At 38.8% G+C, this 20,261-nt stretch overlaps 1 protein-coding gene across 4 annotated transcripts in view; it reads right to left on the reverse strand.

The window, feature by feature from the left end:
- The window catches only part of COL4A5 (collagen type IV alpha 5 chain), a 3,591,008-nt gene that overhangs the window by 1,071,287 nt on the left and 2,499,460 nt on the right, over window positions 1–20,261 (reverse strand). For 3 of the 4 annotated variants that reach the window (XM_044057205.1, XM_044057207.1, XM_044057206.1), the window contains exon 32: window positions 5,697–5,705. The exons of the other annotated variant lie outside the window; for it this stretch is intronic. In XM_044057205.1, the coding sequence (XP_043913140.1) occupies window positions 5,697–5,705 (9 nt within the window). The remainder of the gene's footprint in view (window positions 1–5,696; window positions 5,706–20,261) is intronic. 4 annotated transcript variants of the gene reach the window in all.

Genomic DNA, 20,261 nt, shown 5'->3' on the forward strand with positions numbered 1-20,261 from the left:
GGTCACCAGCTAGATTGCTTTTCATTCACCGGTGAGCTTATACCACTGATGCCATGATGCAGATGCTGCAGTACTGGACCTTCCTCCAGATGGTGGTCTTGCACTTGAACTTTGCTAACAACTCTCCCGAGATGCGCAAACATGCAGTAAACCAGTGTTCCTGTTTTGCTGGATCCTGCAATACCCAGGCACTAGTCAAAGTCTTGTAACCTGGGCATAGGGCAAAAAAACTGCCATGAAGACAGTAGCCTGTAGCTGCCTGCTGTTTACCAGTATCTGCTAGTTGGCTGGTTGATTGTTTTCCTGATGAGGATGACTGAGTTTTGCATCCAAGCAATGAATGATGATTCAGTAGCCAAGATCTTTCTAGCAGATATAAAGGACAAATGAGACATTGGAAATAATACTCTCTTTATAAAGGTACAAAGTGGCTGCAGAACTGCCACAGAGATATGCAAAGCCTTAAATCACATAACGTATGGCAAATTCCTTCATATAAAAGTGTATTGTTTACCTGACGCGTAACATAAATGCAAAGTAGGAGAAACTCACTTCGAGATATCTAATCAGGTGTCTTCTTCACCACCTCACATGCTGACTTAAAATGTTCTGACAGCTATTGATTTATTTATTGACTTTTGATTATTATTACTATTATATCTGCTACTTAGTAAATGTACCCAGTTATCCCTTTTATATAATTTCATTAGTCTCATCTTTAACATGTTAACTCTCCTTCTATACAAATAATTGCTGGAAGAAGCATTTGGTCCATTCTGCTTTTAGCAAATCCAGTGAACGTTTCTCTACCATATTTGTAGTATGCCAGTGGCCCACAGCCCAACCCAGCGCTGCACATAGGAGTGCTACTAGATTTTAATAAATAGTATGCCTGTCACCAGCTGACAGTCTTTACTGAGGATGCATATATGCAGTCTTGAGGCACAGAATGAGGACAGCATGAGAACTGCAAACTTACTAGCAATGTATAAGGTATTTTGGGTGTAGGGCAGTTCAGCAAAAATGCTCTGCACAAACACCACTGGTATCCTAAAATATATGTGTGAAATGGCACACAGTATAATTTCCTTTTTCTACACTGAGCTCTCCATGGTGACCACTTGGCTCTGCCCTCCTGGACACACGCTGAAGTCATTCATTCCCAGTCCCTTGTGTGAGAGCCCTATAACCAATAAATTCCGCAAGAGTGAGGGTTGAGCTAGCTAGAAGTAGAAGCCATCATTTATACAGTGGGTAAGAAAGGGAGGGTTCTTTTATGAAGCCCTAACATCCCCTGTTCAAGTCTAGTCTTGCAGAAAAGGTTTGCATGCAATAGGTATTCACTACATATGTCTATACCTCTGCATATGATAAAGTCCCCTTGTAAGCTGTGCCCTATGTGTGAGATGCGGTTTCCACTGGGACTTCAAACATGGGCATATGTTCCCATTAAGTAGAGATGAACAGGCTAAGCCTCATCATTTCTATTCTCCCCAATGCCAGCCCCAGCAGGTTTCTAATCTGCTTGTCAAACTTTGATCACCTGCAGTCTGAAATATTCACGCACACTCATACAACAGGCTGTGGACCATGCACCCTATTATTCAATTACACTATAAAGTCATAACAACATAGGTGGATGTTTTGTATAATTACACTGACCTCCACCATTGTAAGGGTTTTTCAGCTAACTGCCTGAAATCAAATTTTGTTTACTTGAGTCTCATCTCATTTTAACATTGAAAAAAATCCGACAACAAATGCAGCATGAGCTTCTCCTTATAAAAATAATACTGCTACTACTACAGATGTTATAGTATGTCTTATTTGAAGAAGTGCACCTGCCTGGATGTGTACTTTGTGGTATTGAAAAGCCAAAGTAAACCAAGAGGTACTTAACGGGCTATTGGACATTCTTAAAAACAACAAAATACCGAAACCAGTTAAAAGCCACGGACTGTTTAATAATCCACAAAAAGAACAACTAAGCGCTTTCGCCAAACAACAATTAGGCATCTTCACAGTTGTTCCAAAACCCTCATGAAATCATATAAATACTGTCCCTGGTTTAACATCAGCAAATCAAATAAAGCCAATTAAGGTAACCAAACCATTAAAGGCAAAAGTACATTTAAATTTGTTTACGGTCGTCTCCCATGACAGAGGTATAGACATGTTCAGAGAAAGTTTGATTAGCATAGGCAGGTTGCACTTGGAAAAGATAGAATTACTAGTGGATTTTATGGAAATTATTCTTAACAATTTTTTACTGTTTGAAGGTGAATTATTTCACCAAGTGGCATGAGTAGCCATGGGAGCCAAATGTACTCCCATGTATGCTAACTTGGTTTTGCTGGATTGGGAAACAAAATATGTTCTCAGTTCTGAGTTTCAGGATAAAATTATTCTATACATTAGATTTTTGGATGATATCCTGATCTTTTGGAAAGGGGATGAGAATGAAGCAAATGAGTTTAAGTATTTAAATGGAACAACAGATTTTTTTGAGGTTCACTAGTAAATGGAAACTGTACGAAACTGATTACTTGGATATACATTTGACTAAGGAAGGAGGAATACTGGAAAGTTCAGTGTATAGAAAACCTATCTTTTCCAACACTCTCCTTCATTACAATAGTAACCACCCCCAACACCAGAGGCAAAAGTGTCATCAAGGGGCAGATGGTAAGGATTTCAAGACTGACCAGTGCGTAAGAAACCTTTAAAAATTAAATGTTAAGTTGATAGGTTTATTTTTGGAAAGAGGGTACCCCTTGAAGCTATTAATTAACATCAGAAAAGAGGTTATGCACAAAAGAACATCGTCCTTTGCACCCATTTTAAACTTACAACAGGATTTAGAAGTTAACAAGGTGCAGGACAAAACAAATGTTATGGTCATTCGTTACAATGAATATGACCCTAAAATGGTGAAAATCATTAAGAAGTGTTGGGAATTATGTTTTGAAACTGACATGTTGACTAGATTAGGACCTAAGCCTCAGATAGTGTTAAGTAATGGGAAGAACATTAAGAGTATTTTGTAAAGGGAAGTGCAAGGACAAAAAGGTATCTACAGGTTGTCTATGTCTAAATGTGGGGCTTGTAGAATTTGCAAGTGTATTAACAATGGTCCTTAAGTCACTATAGCCAGTTTTGACTTTTCTTTGCAATGCCCAGGTAAATGGAATTGCAACTCATCTATGGTTGTATATGTGGCTACTTCCCTTTCCTATCCCAGGTTCTATGTGGGGAAAACAACCCGGAGATTTAGGGATAGAATAGGTGAACATCTGAGGGCAATAAAAAACAAGGACGCACACAATGCTTTGTATATGCATACCACCAAGTGTGTCAATTTTAAAAAAGGTACTTTTCCGTTAAACCCCTGCCAGTTCGCGCTGCTGTATTTCGCCGGTATTTCAGTAGTGGACACAACTTTCTGTGTGACAAGTACTTCTGTACAACTGATAAACAAGTGTCTGTTGTTATGTTAGGTGTACATTTGGTCATTGCAGAAATAGCTGCAGTCCACCGTTAAACCCCTACCAGTTGTGGGAGGTTTTTTTTTTTACACATATTTCGGCCAGAAGCTAGTTACCTTTTCAGTATAATCCCGTATCACTGCAGAAACAGGTTAATGTAGGGGCATACCATTAAGAGAGAAAGTGAAAAGATTTATAGTACTTGGATATGCCTGGATTGGGTGATGTTTAGCATGCATCATTTCACACAGTACTAAGAAAGATGTCAGACAGGTCTCAGGATTAATGTCTATTGCTGTCAAATCAACAACTGCAAACTTTATAAAGTATACATTGCATTGCAGTTGTATTTTTCAGCTATGTGAGATGCTCTGAAAAAGTCTTCAGAGTTGTACTGCACTACAATACAAATAAAAAATACTGGTCTTGAGAAAGCTCACAGTCCCTGGTTTATTCCGACTCAGCCCTCACATGCAAATGAAAGTTGTTCTCCACAATATAAAAACTGCTCCTGTGCAACACCAGACAAGACAGTCTCTGCAGTAGTGCCTGCCTCACAAAATAAAAAAAAAAGTTAACCTTACCTAATGAAAATAATTCTTTTCACATCACATTTGTCAATCCTGCATGAATGAAAAAATAGTGCCAAAACACAGCAGCGCGAAGACGTGGTAGGGATTTAACGGAAAAGTACCTTAAAAAATTAATATTTTTTATTATTGATAAAGTTTTGGTTAATGAAAGAGGTGAAGATGGCAAAATTGTATTGGAAGCAAAGGAGTCTAGATAGCAGTTGCGTTTAAATGCTATAGTCGCTCCTGGATTTAATTTTATTTCCATCAAACCTTTTTTTAAATTAAAACATGATCAGATTTTTTGAATAGAAGTTAATATATGGTTTCAACAATGTGTTCTAGCTAGAGCAGTAATGTTGGAAAATAGGGAGTTTTGAACCGTATTTTATTCTTGTGTATTTTTCTAATGTTTTGTAACATAGAATCTATTTGCAAAATTTATAAATAATTTTAAAAAAAGCATTATTTTAAATGTATTTTTGCCCTTTACTGGTTTGGGTGCCTTAATTGGCTTTGTTGTTTGATTTGCTGATGTTAAACCAGGGGCAGTATTTATATGATTTCATAAGGTTTTTGGAACAACTCTGAAGAAGCCTAATTGTTGTTTGGCGAAAGTGCTTAGTTGTTCTTTTTGTGGATTATTAAACAGTTTGTGGCTTTTAAATGGTTTCGGTATTTTTCTGTTTTTCAGTTTGTTTTAGTGGTCTTGTTGGCCTTTTGTGTACCTGGTTTATTAGACATTCTTCTTTCATACTTTTACATTGCACTTCTTGCTTAAGTGGTAACATTCCTTTCAAACAAAGATTCTAGCCTTTTATGTTAGGCTATGCAGATGGTATGGCATAGTTTTTGTCTCAGTAATGACTGATTTGCAAAACATAACTGTTCAACAGTTTAGTCATTTATACTCTTGCTTATGTTTGCATTGTTCTAATCCTGTGTATTTTGTTATAGCTGATATGACAGGGAATTAACACGATGGCAAAGCCCTTAACTCAGGCATAAAGGGGATGATGGAGATACAGCAAATACATTTCAAAACACAGTCAAAACATTCAAGGAGCATTACATACATTGTCAATCTAAGTGCATAAATATAGTGTGTCTGTCCCTGACACTGGTAACTTTAGCATTAATATGATTGACATGTCTGTCAGGGGAAAAAAAGAAAACATTAACTGTCTCAAGCTTTTCTGTGCAAGGGTCTAAGAATTTCCCATTACAGTAACAACATTTGGTGATGTCTGTAAGAAGCTGTGGGCAACTGTGCATAGTTAAAAGTGGATCTAATCACAACAGCTTGTGTACATTGAAACACAAACTTATTCTGTCTTGCCCCCTCCTTGGAGCAATGGAAAGAGTAAGTTAAAGGAAAATATCCCCAAGCCTGTAACATGCAAACATTCCTTATGCTCCCCAACATTCCTTGCCCTTTAATGGGAACTACTGGGGGAGGGGGCAATTGCTAAGAGATGGTAGCTACACTGTCAACTGATTAGCTTGGACAGGCAAAAGACATAAAATAATTAATTAAAAGAAAGAAAAGAATGTGTGTATGTCAGATGAAGCACTTGTACTCAAAGCTAAGATCATAAAAACTGAAATAATGCACAGAAGAACACAAAACCAACAGTACCTGGCACACCTGAGGGTCAAATGTCAGCAGGTTATACTCATCAGGAAGTTGAATCACCAAGCAGTTAAGATTTGCAGATATGGAACCCGAGAAGTATTTTGTTAGAATACAAAAAATAAGCACACAGAATAATTAGCACAGTACTTTAACTGCAAGTTAATGGACAACCAAAACAAAAACAAACTTTACACGTAGGTAAGAGAAAACTGCAATGAAAATTAGTTTTCTTCTTAAAAAAACTACTTTCAGACATATTTAAGATAAAGGCTGCATATTTTTTGCAGTCATTTATCAAGGTTCCTCATATGCTTTGCAGTAGGAATGCTTTCTTTTTATGTAGACAATGTTATTTATTGCTAAAACATGAGATTTTAGTGCCAAAGACAGTCCACAACATTTGCTTCACTTTATTATCAAAACTAAAAGTCAAAATTGTAAAATATTAGCTATTTCCACTAATGTACATATACTAGGATGTTTTAATTAGAGTATCACTGTTTTCTGCAATATCTGCAATATGTATAAAAAAATATTCTATTAAAAGTTTTTCATAGGGCAGGTACTGAAATCAGAATCATCCTAAGAAAGCAGGCTAGCTTGTAGCTTTATTTGCAGGTATAATACAAAATGAAAAATGGTGTTTTTACTAATTAAACAAACAAAAAAAAAGCAGCTGAATCATCTGATATCTGTGAAATGGATATTAACAAATAAAACATGAAATTTAATATTCTATGAACTAAGAAAGCATGTCAGTCTTATTTTTTCAATCTTCATTGCAGTTTTGCTTTAAATATACCCATCACCCAAATCAAAACAGAAAACAGCCAAACCCTAAACAATAATGCAGTTTAACAATGTTCCTTCTGCAGTGCTTCCAAACAGAACAAAGGCTAGCTAGCTGCTACATAACTTTATGGTAGCAGATGGGCAGAGGAGACCTACTTTATATAGTTGCCTAATGTGCGAAAGCATGAGCATTTTGTTTTACTTACAGAGCTCCCAAATATATTGGGGGAAGAAATATCCAGGGAATTGTTATGACTAGGCTTGTATAGGCCCTTGGGCCGATAGCCTAGTACCAACCTATGAACCTAAATGCTGAAATTATGCCTCATTGTATGGTCCTCTACCTGCTGAGATGCTGTGTGGATCATCTGTAGTATAATTGTTGGAACCGCAGCTTGCATTTTAAATGTCAGAGCACAAACACACACTGATGGGTACATTTTCAGAACCCAGATAAGCTCTCCTGTTTACAAAACAATGGGATCGTATATGACTACAACTTACAGCAGTTGACTATCAAAACTCAGGGCTTCATCATCCCAGTTATGGTGTCACAGTTTATGCTCCAAATTTTCAAATTATAATAGTGCCTTAATGGTAATTTCAAAAGTTGTTCCAAGGCTTCTGCCATTATCTTCAACTTTAATTTAAACTGTTCTTCACTAGCCATTTACATTTATTGAAACAATAATTAAACATTAATGTGCAAGCTTTGCAATGAACAAGTAAGGCACATCACTTTGGTTTCATCTACTTTTTCTTTGCTCCAGACTTTCCTGCATAGTGCCAGCCTGCTAGGGAAAGAGTACTTTCCATACATACTTTTGCTGTTGGTAACACTATTCTGGATTCTGGACAAAGGCAACAAGTTTAAATTGCCTGGATAGCTGTTATATTAAAAAGGATGAATGAGAACATTGCTACAAGTCTGTGCTGAGGCTGTAACAGGTGAAACTGGAAGCACACAGCAACTGGGAAGTGAAGGTGGTGCTTGATGTGAAGGCATTCAAGGGTGTAATAATGGTAGCTTCCTGCCTGCCCAAGTCTTGGTGGAAAAGCCTTTGAAACACAGGTTCAAAGGTATATACTAGGTTAATGACCACCAAGGCCTTTCTAAGCCTTACCACACAACCCAACACAATTTTATCCCCTTGTAACAAGTGCATCTAAATTGGAGGGGTATGTTAGCTAGGGGCTTGCTAAAAAGTTATGTGGGGGGGTATCTTATGGAACGTTACTGTCAGCCTCTCTTTACAGGAGACGTGGGGGACAGCCAGTGGGTGTATTTGGGTCTATATTAGAACACTGAAGTTTTAAAACTTTAAATGTTCTAATATCGAACCCTATTCAGCGAATGCTGAGAATATCGAACATGCAGAACAGCAAATTTTTTCCCATGGAAAAAATTTGCTGTTCAGAAACACATACACACAACACAAGCACACCAAAAAAATAGCAATCCACACACACACACACACACTTAAAATCTTACATCTAACCCTACACTAAACTGTACATACACTACTATCTATCCACTTACCTTAACCCAAACCCTAACCGTAAGGTCCATCACTATCGCACACTCACCTACCCTGCCCTAACCCTCACATCCACACAATCGCATGCTTACCTGACCTGCGCCCTAACCCTAACTCACCTACCCCGCCCTTACCCTCACGTCCACACAATCGTACACTTACCTGACACGCGCCCTTACTCACCCACCCCGCCCTTACCCTCATATCCACATAATCACACACTTACCTGACCCGCGCCCTAACCCTCACGTCCACACATTCACACACTTACCTGAACCCGACCTGTAACTTTCCATCACAGTGCTGTAAATAGCGAAGCCACAGAAACGGCCAACCAAATTCTTTCCCTAGGAAAAAATTTGGTGTTCTGCAGCTTCGCTAATTACAGCGTTCACTGAATAGGGGTCGATATTAGAACATTCGAATTTTCAAAACTTCGATGTTCTAATATAGACCCGATGTATTTACTCTCTTTTTAACACTAGTGCATCAGTTCTCTTCCTTGGACAGTTTTTACTGCATACTCTCCTAGAAAATACAAAAATACATAAGCACTTTTTTGTTTTAATTACTCTTCCTCAGCTGAAGTTTTCCATTAGGAATAATGTTCATAGTTTTAAAACTTCCTTAGAAGCAGAGAAAGCACTCACCGTAACCTATGAGGAATATTACTAAAGTGGTGAATTAAAAAAAATACCACTCTTGGGTTATCCAACTCAATAGTTAATACTGAGCTGCAGTTGAAATCTGCAGTTTTCCTTAAGCTCTGTACTGACCAGAAAAAACTACTGTTTCCAGCAGAATGAAAATAAATGACCTCCTACTGACATCTGTATCTTTCACATAGCACCTCTATACACAGTTTAGGCAAAATTCCCACGCTTTATTTGCCCACAGGAAAAAAAAAAAAACACTGAAAAGCATAACGTTAAATGTTGTTCTCCACAGGACAATGGTTCACTTCTATATTTTTCCCTCCTTTGAGTTGGTGCAACCATTGACTTGGTAAACATTAGTTTGTTGGGGGTACAGAGGGCTTATCTCTCCAAAAAAACGCACTTAAAGCTAATTTTTTTGCCCTTCTGTGTTTCAGGAATCATTCAGTGTTTTGGATTGCCGGCATTATGAAAGTCAAAAATTCATAGTAGAACCCTTTCACACAATAAACTCTCAGTTAACCGGCATGCATGGGGATTGGTTGCTGCCAGACAACTGTAGTTTCTGGTTGCTTGAGAGTTACTATTAAAAAAATAAGCCTGACTAATACTATACCCTATACTATTTGTTTGGTTTGACTTGTTCTCAGCTTGGGAAGAGAGGGAATGTATTACTACCTTCCTTTTTAAAACTCAAACTCTAAAAACATAAGGTATGGTTTTGCAGGAGGAAAACAAAGTGCAACACATGAACAGTGTACTGTATTTCTTCGATTTTTTTGTTGGTTGTTTGAGTTCTGGTTAACTTGAGAGTTTACTGTACTTCAGTGTCAGTTTTATTTAACGTATGCTACTTTTGTCTGAAGTTTTTCCTGATGGATTTTATAGATTTTCTCCAAGATTTTTGGTCACAGTTGAACAGAAAAACACTCACCAGAACTAGAAATGTTTTTTACTCTTCAGCTGTTTTACTTTCTAATCACTTTAAACGTGAGCTAATAGTAAAGATGCATAAAAGGAAGTGCCATACTTCTCCAATGCCATGAAATCCAGTTTGTAGATTTATACCTAGTGTAAATATTGTATATGTAATAAAAGTCTAAGTTGTGTATTATTCTCATTCTGTATTAGTCACTGTGTGTGTGTTTGTGTGTGTATGTGTATATATTATATATAAATGTGTATATATATATATATATATATATATATATATACACACATGTGTGTGTGTGAAAGGCATTAAGCTACAGTTAGTTTTTTTTCCAAGTTTTACAGTTATTACACATTGTCATTTGTTTATCTTTTAGATTTTTTGCACTTGTTACACACGTATGTTTCTCTCTTAACTGTAAATTGCATGTATTCTTGTTATTTATGCCTTAACAGCTCAGATTGCAATTGGAAATTGTTCCCCTACCAGTCCACCAACCTGGTTTACAACATGTATAAATAAGTGGTATACTGATGCAACAATGCTTTCTCAACACTAAACAAAGAATGATATGCAGCATCTTGCAGAAGGAACACAGTATATACAAACAATTAGAAACACCCTAGGGCAGGCACATCAATAATACTCTACTAGCCCTGAGATAAACATTTGTAAACAAACTTTGGGCTACAGAAAAAGTCTGCTATACAGGAACATTAAGTAAGTTGGAAAACATTGCAGATTCATGCAGTTCTCTCCTTAAAGCTCAGTCACATAGTCATTAGAAGATTCCATGCAGTGGTAAGTGAGCTGCCACGGTTTGATGGAGACAGACATGCAAAAAAAACTAATAGAGAGCTTTGGTGTCTCTGGCAAAGAGCCAACTGGCAAATTATAAATGCAGCATTTCTGGACAGGAACAAAACTGAAAATCTATGCAGTTTTTAATGAAACATGCATGTTATTGTGATACAAGACATCACATCCATGCAATCCATGCATCATGGAAATGATTATTAGTCAGTGTAGTGGAAGCAAAGAATAACATTTTCAGTAAGTGTGAAGTTATAGGGTGCTCTCTTAAATTCTCTTGGTATTCACAAGGCATTGGTGTGATGTTCTGTATCATTCCGTCAACATTTCACTCCTTAAATCTGGTGCATTACGGCAAGCGTGACCTATGAATTAGCTTTTGTTGTTAAAAATTCACAGATGTGCAATATTCCATGAGAGCATATTACCTGTAATCTTTGAGAAACAAAACAGCCTCAAACAAAAGCAGCAATAATACAATTTCACTAACAGATTGTAAGGCTGTATGTAAAACCTTTTTTCTGCATAGCGGTCTGTGGCTCTTCATCAGCCCACTCTAATGCATCCTGATTCTGACAAATAGTATATGGGTAACTGTTTCACCATGCTCCCTATCAGATCTGTGAAAAAACTATTGGATGGCGTTCAGAAAAAAACAGAAAAAATGCAGGTGGTAGGCAAAGGGAAAATAAGTGAATGAAGTCCTTCAGGTAGCGTTGATTATTCTAACTGTACAATCTTATTTTGAGAGAGGTTCTTGCAGCATTCAAACCCCAGATGCATCAAGTCATAAGTTAGCAGAGCCATGTTATGGAACAACATGGTTTCCTTAAAGACAAGAGACTCTAAACTCCTAAAAATGATTAAGCCATGACCAGTCTGTGCCTAAATATAAGACCCAGTCTGATGCGCATGGAAACTGTACATGCAGAGCTTCAACTGGCTGTCACAAAACTTCAGAAAACAGGTCATGAGAGGAAGAGGAAACAAATCTGATGAGGCTAGAAGGGTGCAATGAGGATAATTGTGCTCTTCAACTGGAATTCATTCTGTAGAAATTTGGGCATGAAGGATAAAGGTGGGTAAGCATAAAGGAGACCGGAGGGCCAAAAGAGGACTAGAGCATCTCTCGGCAACTCCCCCATGGGGGGGATCAGGGCAAAGGACCTGCTGCATTTGTTGTTTCAAAGAGATGCAAACAGATTGCAGCATCGCTGGCCCTGTCAATGACAGACCACTTGTGAGGCATCAAAATGGACCTGCTCAGTTTATCCACAATCAAGTTGGATTTCCCCAGAATGTGCATTGCTGTCAGAAAGTGACCAGAAGAGATCACCTGCTGCCACACACTCATTGCTTCTCGACAAAGTGGATAAGTTCTGGTTCCTCCCTGTTTGTTGATGTACTAGACCACTGACATATTGACCATCTGAATGACAATTGTCCTGGATGGGAAAGCATCTTAAAAGGCCTGAAATGCTAGGAGAACTGCTCTCATTTGCAGAACATTGATATGTGTCTTGGTCTATTTGGGGGACTGAGTACCTTGGACTGTCTTTTCCAAGTAGTGCCTCCCCACACGAGTTTGGAGGCATCTATGGTCACCATGGCTGTGGGTAGGGGAATAACAAATAGATGACGACCTGAGGGTTTGTTCGAATGAATCTACCAAAGAAGGTAACTTTTTGCATTCATGTGTGATGTTGACTGGGGCAGTCAAGGGATGTTGAACAATGGACCACTGCGTCAACAGCATCCAGTGAAGTATTTGCATGTGAAACCTGGCCAGAGGAATGAGGGTGGTAACCAGTGCCATGGATCCCAAGGCTTGTGAAATTAATCATACTGGAAGAGAAGAATTTTCTGTTACTTCTTTCACCTGAGACCTCAGCGTCTGAATTCAAGTAGAGGGAAGAGAGGCTATCTGACTTGACTCTCTGTCTAGATGAACACCTATGAACTCCAGACTTTGGGTTGGTATGAGTTATGATGCATTGTAATTGCCCGTGATGCCTAGATGAATGTATAACTGGAGCAAGTAGTCCCTTGCCTGTAGGAGTTGATGCCTGGTTGGGGAAGTTAGGAGCCAGTCGTCTAGATATGGAAACATTTGGAATCCCAGCAGTCTCAAGAGAGCTGCTACCACTGATATGCATTTGGCGAACCCCCTGGGGGCTGTGATGAGACCAAAGGGCAGTGCCCTGAACTGGTAATGACCGACTTCCCAGCTAGAAGTCCAGATATTTTCTGCAGCGCCTGTTTATTTTGATGTGACAGTACACATCTTGAAGTTCTGTCGAGCACATCCAATCGTCCATTTGCAGTAATGACAAAATGGACTGAACCGTGACTATCTGAAACCTTGACTATTGTATGACCTGATTTAGTTTGCTGAGATCCAGAATTGGTCTCAAGTCCCCTGTTTTTTGGCACCAAGAACAATCTTTAGTAGGTTCTGAATCCTCTCTGGTCTGGTGGGACCTCCCGGATGACTGTCTTTATCTAGCATCTTTTTTATTTCTAGAGCTGCTGCTTCCCTCTGAGTGGGTTGAACATCTGGAATTCTTTTCACATTTGGTTGGTGGGATTTGGGAAAACGGTTCAGTATAACCTCTGCATATGATTCTCTGCACCCAGGAATCTTTCATTACAGATAGCCAGGCACTCTGGTGCAAACACAAATGTTCCCCATCTGCCTACAGAGGGAAGCAGTTGGATCTCACTTCAGGAGTACTGGTAGGGCTTATCTGAGAAGGAATCCCTGAAGCCCTTGTTCTGTGGGCCACCTCTGCCTAGAGGATGTCATCTTCAGTTTCAGCCCCTCCCCCAACCTCTGATGAACTCTCTCCATGTGAGTCTTGAAAGCGACCCAGGGATTTATGAAACCACATTTTTCTACCTCCTCATTGGTTCCTTGAGAAAGGTCTTTGAAGAGTTGAAAAACATATGCCCTCAGCAGACAGGGTCTTTCCCTCTTGCTCACATCTGGAGAGCATGTCTTTTACTTTGTGGTCGAACAAGGATGATTCATCAAAAGGTGCACTGATGAATGAAGACTTAAAGGGCTCTGCAAAATCCCATAGTCACATCCAGGCATGTCTCCTAATGGCTATACCTGAACCCCCAGCCCGTGAGGCACCTTCTGCTGAATGGGAGAGCAACCTCATGGACACATTAGAAATAGACTGGAGAGTGGCCAGTTGCAAGGGGATTCTATTTAGATCCTTGGTGGGCATGGACCCAAAAAAGACCTGGAAAGCTCTTTAGTCAAATCTCTTTATAATGTTGTAAAATGTGCCAGAAAATTCAGTGACCTGAGGGCAAAGGTAGCTGAAGCATACACGTTTACCAAATCTGTCCAAAGTCCTTGACTCTCTGTTAAGTGGATACACAAAAGATCTCTGTTCTGCAAGCTTTTCTTTGCTGGCTGCCACAACAGCCAGGGCACTGACCAGAACTCCTTGCTCCAGTGCGCCTGGTCTTTGTGGGGCTGCTAGAATTTTGTCAGGTCTTTTTGGGATTGGCTCTACAGTATCCAGTTCCTTCCATGCCTAGTGAGAAGCAAGATCAGTGAGTTCTTCAGCCAGAGGGAGTCACCCAAGAAGTAGATAAGCCAGACCTGAAAGCCTCCAGAAATACTGATTCTTCCTGGGACAGGGTATAGGAGGGACCGACCAATTTTTGTTTCTGGAGCTCTAGGATGTCTCCAAAGAAGACATTTTCAGGTGGAGATCTTCAGAACCCCTCCCCTTTATCACAATCAGTATCATCCTTGACAGACTCCTGGGGGAATCTAGGTGTTTGTTCTTACACATTCTCTTCTGAGGGACTTCCTCAGTGGAGTGTTCTGGGGAGGTATCAGAAGATATGAAATCCTGAGGGACTGAATGGATACTAGACTGGGCTTGTGGAATGGATGGATGATGCTCAGAGCATAGAATCAGAGGTGGCAAAGTAGTGTGATCTGAGGGGGTGAGGGATGTCCCTTCTCTAAACCAAGAGAAAGTCCCCTCCACAACCCAAAAGAGGAAATGCCTAGGGTAAACCAAAGTCGACAGCAAAGGAGCTTGATAGTTCCTGAACCTCTAGTTCCTGTAACCCCACCAGCACTCCATGCAAGGAGGAAATTGGACCTGAGCTGTCCAATGCCAAAGTCCAAGAGGAAGAGATGGCTCAGAGAGCTTTGGAGTCAACTCTAACCCCCCCCCCCCCCCAGATCTGAAGCCAGTGCTTCAACTCTGAGAGTTTCCTGGCCCCAAAAAGCTCAGGGCCAGGTGACTCAGAGAAGTAACCTAAGTTGAAGAACAGGCAATCTTCGGCTCTGATGACACCCCCAGATGTCTTGGATCCAAGGGCTCTGAAACAGTAAGCCAGATTGGAGGAGATACCAAGGGGAAGAGGACAGAGGAAGGCTTGCGGATTCAGTGGAAGTTGGAGTCAAGAGTACCCCCATCTGGATCTGCTCTCTGAGAATTTCTTCATTAGTCTATCCACATCAGCTTCTGACAAGCTTCTGGAAGATCTAACAGATGATGGGGAGGATGCAGGTCTTGAATTCTTACAGGGATATTCTCCAAGGAAGTGAAGGGAGCCATGAAATAACTGGATCTGTTAGGAGTGGAAAAGTTCAGGTCCAAAGGGACCTAGATTTCAAAGTAGTTGGAGCTGACTTTTTATGCATTTTAGAAGGAAGTGCCAATGAGGAAGAGTGAACTGACGACTGCTTACATGACTCCTTTTCCTTGGTCACTGAGTCTGACTTCCCCTTATCAGTTTTTTTTTGGTAGGGATTTGAGTCACAGCTACTGTTATAAAAGGGGATGAAGGAAGGAGGCCTCAACACTAATTTATTTCTACTGTCAGTGAGAGCTTTGGAGTTATATCCAGAGCACACTGAACAATCCGCATTTAAGTGCATGCGGCTTAAGCAATAAACGTATTCCCTGTGGGCATCTAAGTTGGGAAGCTTATGCCCACAGGAAATGCACTTTTTATATCCAGTTGGATTGTCAGCCAATTTTATTGAAAAGAAGGCAACTATCTAAAGATTGTAAGGACAGAGAAGATTTTTTTTTTGGATGAAAAATATAGGGAAAATAAGAGAAATAAAAAAGGAGAAAGAACTACAGTGCTTTAAAGAGTAGTTTTAAGGGAAGGGCAAAGAGTACCAACAATGGTACTTAAAAAAGTTACTAACAAAACTGTAACTAAAAAGTATACAGAAACTGCTCAGATGATTGAGTAGGGAGGGTAGGAGAATAAGAAAGTATATTAGAATCGTCTAAATGAATAACTTATGAAAAAAGGCTATCTAAAGCACAAGAGCAACAGGATCCATGTCTGAAGCTAAGTGGCAGCAAACGAGACCCGAGTTAAGCTAGGTTGGCAGGGCATCATGAGTAATGGAAGGAGCTCGAGAGTTTTGGATCCATTGGTCTGGAAGAAGCGTCCGAGTCTGATCTGAATCTCGGATTCAAACCCATCAGTTGAGGAATGAATGAAAAGAACATCACCAGATCACACCTTTTATTTCATAACAGGGTAGGTAGATGACTCTCCAAAGTAATAATTTTTTAATTAAGACCCAGAAAAACAGTACCCAAAGCATCAGTAGGACAGTCTGGATTAAGAAATCATGACATTATTAAAGTTATTTTTACAAAAGTTCATATATGCATCACAGTATCTGATGAGTTGTGTCACAACGTTTTTCCCCTTTTTCAGTCTGTATGTTTTTTGGACTATATTTTAATAACTTCACAAGTTTTAATCAAAGCACCATTGAAGTATATATATAATGTATTCCTTGCAGCCATCACCTTAAGACAGTTCAAGGTGGTCCACAGACTAACATGCATGTCTGTGCTTGCGTAGTTGTGTGCCCCCATTAAAGTCTACAAACCTCAAACCTCCCATACACTCATGCCACTGAGGTTAAAATCCACAGTTTATTCTCAACGGCATCAGTAAGGTGAAAAACACAGTGTTAAAGCCTTTTTAAAATAAAGCAAAGAACAAAAATGTTGGATGGAATGGTAAAAATGCTGTTTGACACCTAATGCAAATACATGCCAAGGCGCGAAGGTAAGAACTGTACAATTGGGAAATCGCTTTAAACATAGGAAATGAACATGATGCATTGTTGCACAAGTGCCTATTATAATTCCGGGTCACTTAATATACCTCAACCAACAGGCTCTGAATACATCTAAACATCATAGCAGGATGGGGAGCACCACAAGTTAACATGCTTCTAGCAGCACCACATGAACCAGACCCTTGGAATTCCTGTCAAATGACAGTGATGATGCAAAGTTATTATGCCAATTAAAATATTATTTGAAAAACTGAAAGAGGCATTCAACCATATAAGAAGCTATAGTCTCCAAAGTGGTCCACTACACAGTTTAGACAATGCCTTCAGTACCCTGACTGCACTTCACATTGCTAGTAATGCACTTTACAACCATATGAATGATGGTCTATTTGTTGCAGGACTCTCTGTTGACATGACAAAAGCATTTGAAACTGTTAACCATTTCACCCTGCTAAACAAGCTTATTAAACTTACTTTTTGAAACAATACTATACAGGGGTTAGAAGCTACCTGGAAAATAGAACATTTTAGGTGTATGCTAAAAACTAATTTTTTGACATGGCTACTCTTAATAATTGGGGTATCCCAAAGATCAATACATGGTACTCCCTTTTCATAAAGGACTTAACCTAGATTCTACCAAGAAACACCAAACACTTGTACCATGTGACCATGCAGCCACACACCAATAAACCAATCAAGAAAACCAAAAGGCTCACGTAGTGTCTTGTATAAATAACAGATATCCAATTAAAAATTCAAACTCAGTTTCTAAACATATAAATTTGAAGATTAACAGAAATAAACTAAAAGTAAAAAAACGGGAACAACTGGAATATTCTGAAAGTGAGGGGTGGTTATTGGGAAACAAGAATCGAGTGCAGAAAATTGATCTGGCAGCTCAGATTGAATGCATCTAATAATTGAGGCTTAAATGAACACATCTCCATTGTCCCTATACTTAAATCTAGAGCTGCCAGATTATGATGAATTTTTAAATATATCTGCACAATTTTTAAACAAACATTGTTATTTATACATTTGTTTATATATCCTTTTAACACCACCACCCCTTAATGGTATTTTACACACACACACACACACATATATATATATATATATATATCTATGTTAAATCATTGAACGCTTAAAAAAGCGAACAATGATTTATCGAACCCATGTAAGCGAAAGCTTACAATCTTGAACGCTTAGAACAGCGATTTTTTCCAAGGAAAAAAATCGCTGTTCCACAAAAAAAAAAAAAAAAAAAAAAATTAAAACATTACATAGTGTGGGGCTTCGCCCACCCCCACACTATCCTACTTAAATATACCAACTCCAAGATTGCACTACAGTGACGAAAATGGTAAAGTAACAGAAGCGGACAAGCGATTTCTTTCCCAGAGAAAGAATTTGTTTATCTGCTGTTTTGCTGGTTTGCCTTTTTGTGCTTTCTAGTTAGATCAAGACACATTTGAAAGAATGCGTCTTCTATCATTTAATAGGAACCCTATATATATATATATATACATATATATATATATATATGTGTGTGTGTGTGTAGGTTTGCTATCAATTAACCGGATCACACAACAGTGAATCGTGGTTATGTTGAACCACAACCGCAAAAATCAAAAGAACGAATGGAAATAAAATCGAAGTGTGGTGACTGCAAATGTCGACTTTGACATTTTCGAAGAGTCACCACACTTCTGGGAACAACATTACTGTGCGTTGCACAGTAAATAACATGTTTGCAGGGGGGCAAGCCCCCCTGCACCACCCATGTGGGGGGCTGTGCCACCCACACCCCCCTGCTACTTTAATATGCAAACGCCGGGCTCGCACTATAGTTAAAGGGCACATTTCCAGATCCCCACTATAGTGCGATCTGTACCACAATGTCGAACCTTACAACAGTGAATGCTGTATTGTATTCACTATTGCACGGTTGGACATTGTGGTATTCGTGTTTATATAGTGTGAATCGACATTTTCGCACAAATAAAAATCGCATAAGTTGCGATTGACAAAATGACAGTAAACCATATATATATATATATATATATATATATATATATATATATATATATATATATATTTTTTTTTTTTTTAACTGTGTAGGTAGTATTGATGCATGTTGAATTAATTTGTTTGACTACTATTGGACATTTTACATCAAATGCTTTGTTTAACAAGCTATTTAAATTTGTTCAAATGTATAGAATATCGTTCTGATGAAGTTCATAGGTGTTTACTAGGCTAACGACCACAAGGGCCTTTTTAAGCCTAGCTATGCATCCCAAATCTCTGACAAGTTCTGATACCCTTGATAAGTGTAAGTACGATCCTGGGAAATGAACCATTTCCAGTTTACTGTTTACATTAGAGACATAAGTGCCAAACCGGGGGTGAATTTCTGTTTTCCCATCCAGTTGCCCAAGTTGCACTTGAATTGGGTTAGGGAGGAACTCTGCTTCACACAGATGGGGTAGTCTTTGGGATACATATCTCTCTCTCTCCAGCAGGTCCTGTTTATATCACAGGCAAGGTTTAAGTCTTTAGCATGCATAATTCTGGTACTGTTTGTTTTGTAGATATGCACAAGGTCCAGCAGAGTGGCTTCTGAGAATGCCCTGTATGCCAAGCATAGATCTCCTCTCAAAAGCCTGTAGGAGACAGAATAAAGGGATAGAGCCTTGAGGCAGTCTGTATAGCACATACTACTTACACCCTGTATTCTTTTAGTGAAGAACCTCTGTGGACGTTCCAGTTGTTGGATATGCCTGGTTTAGTTCATACCAAGGGGGCACTGTACTCAATGATAGGTCTGATGAATTCTGAATAAAGTGGAACAATGACATTGCCTTTGAGGTTGCAGACCTAGCTAAAGAATGCTTTGTGGTTGTCCTTGGCCTGGGAGACCAAAATTACCTCAAATTTGGCTTTGGCAGACTTTATTTGTCGTACAAACAACAGATGATGCTCTCCACAGCTGATAAAAAATCCTTTATTCACTGCAGTAGTAAGTGCTTTCGCGTTGTTACAAACGCTTCATCAGACTTATAAAACAAATATATTCACAAACTTCTTTAAAAGCATTCACCAATTAAGAACAACCAATCAAAATACTAATGTGAAATGGTCAATTTCATCACTTTCAAAATAAAAGTGTATTCACAATTGTGTGTGCCTAAAAAGAAGTACCTCTTGCCAAAACTATATATATATTTAAAAACATGTGTATAAAAACTATTTATACTAACTCATTGAAATATGTAACAACATATAAAAAAATACATATCAAAAGCATTTTTGAAAAAACACACTTGGTAACAATATATTATAGTGACTATGCTAAAATTATTTTATGGCTCTAATGCTTGTATGGACGTGCTCCTAAAAATGGCTTTAAAGTAACCTTCTCATTAAGTCCTCTCCCATTATGTGCTTGTAGTCTCATGATCCACCGATTTTCACATTTTTCAGTATAATTTTTTATATTACCTAATCTATTAGTCCTTTTCACTAACTGTACTACACTGAACCTGAAATAATGTGAGGTACCTACAATTAAAATGTGCCTGGCTAGGGCATTATGGTCATCATCTTTATTAATGGCATATATGTGTTCTCTTACACGTTCTCTGAGGCTTCTATTCGTCTTGCCTACATAGAAGCAACCACATACTTGGCACACAGCCAAATAAACTAAATCTCTGGACCTGCAGTCAGCATAGA

Source organism: Protopterus annectens, chromosome 15.part0 (genome assembly GCF_019279795.1).
Source record: "Protopterus annectens isolate FY-2018-M chromosome 15.part0, PAN1.0, whole genome shotgun sequence".
In the NCBI taxonomy this organism is placed as follows: Eukaryota; Metazoa; Chordata; order Ceratodontiformes; family Protopteridae; genus Protopterus; species Protopterus annectens.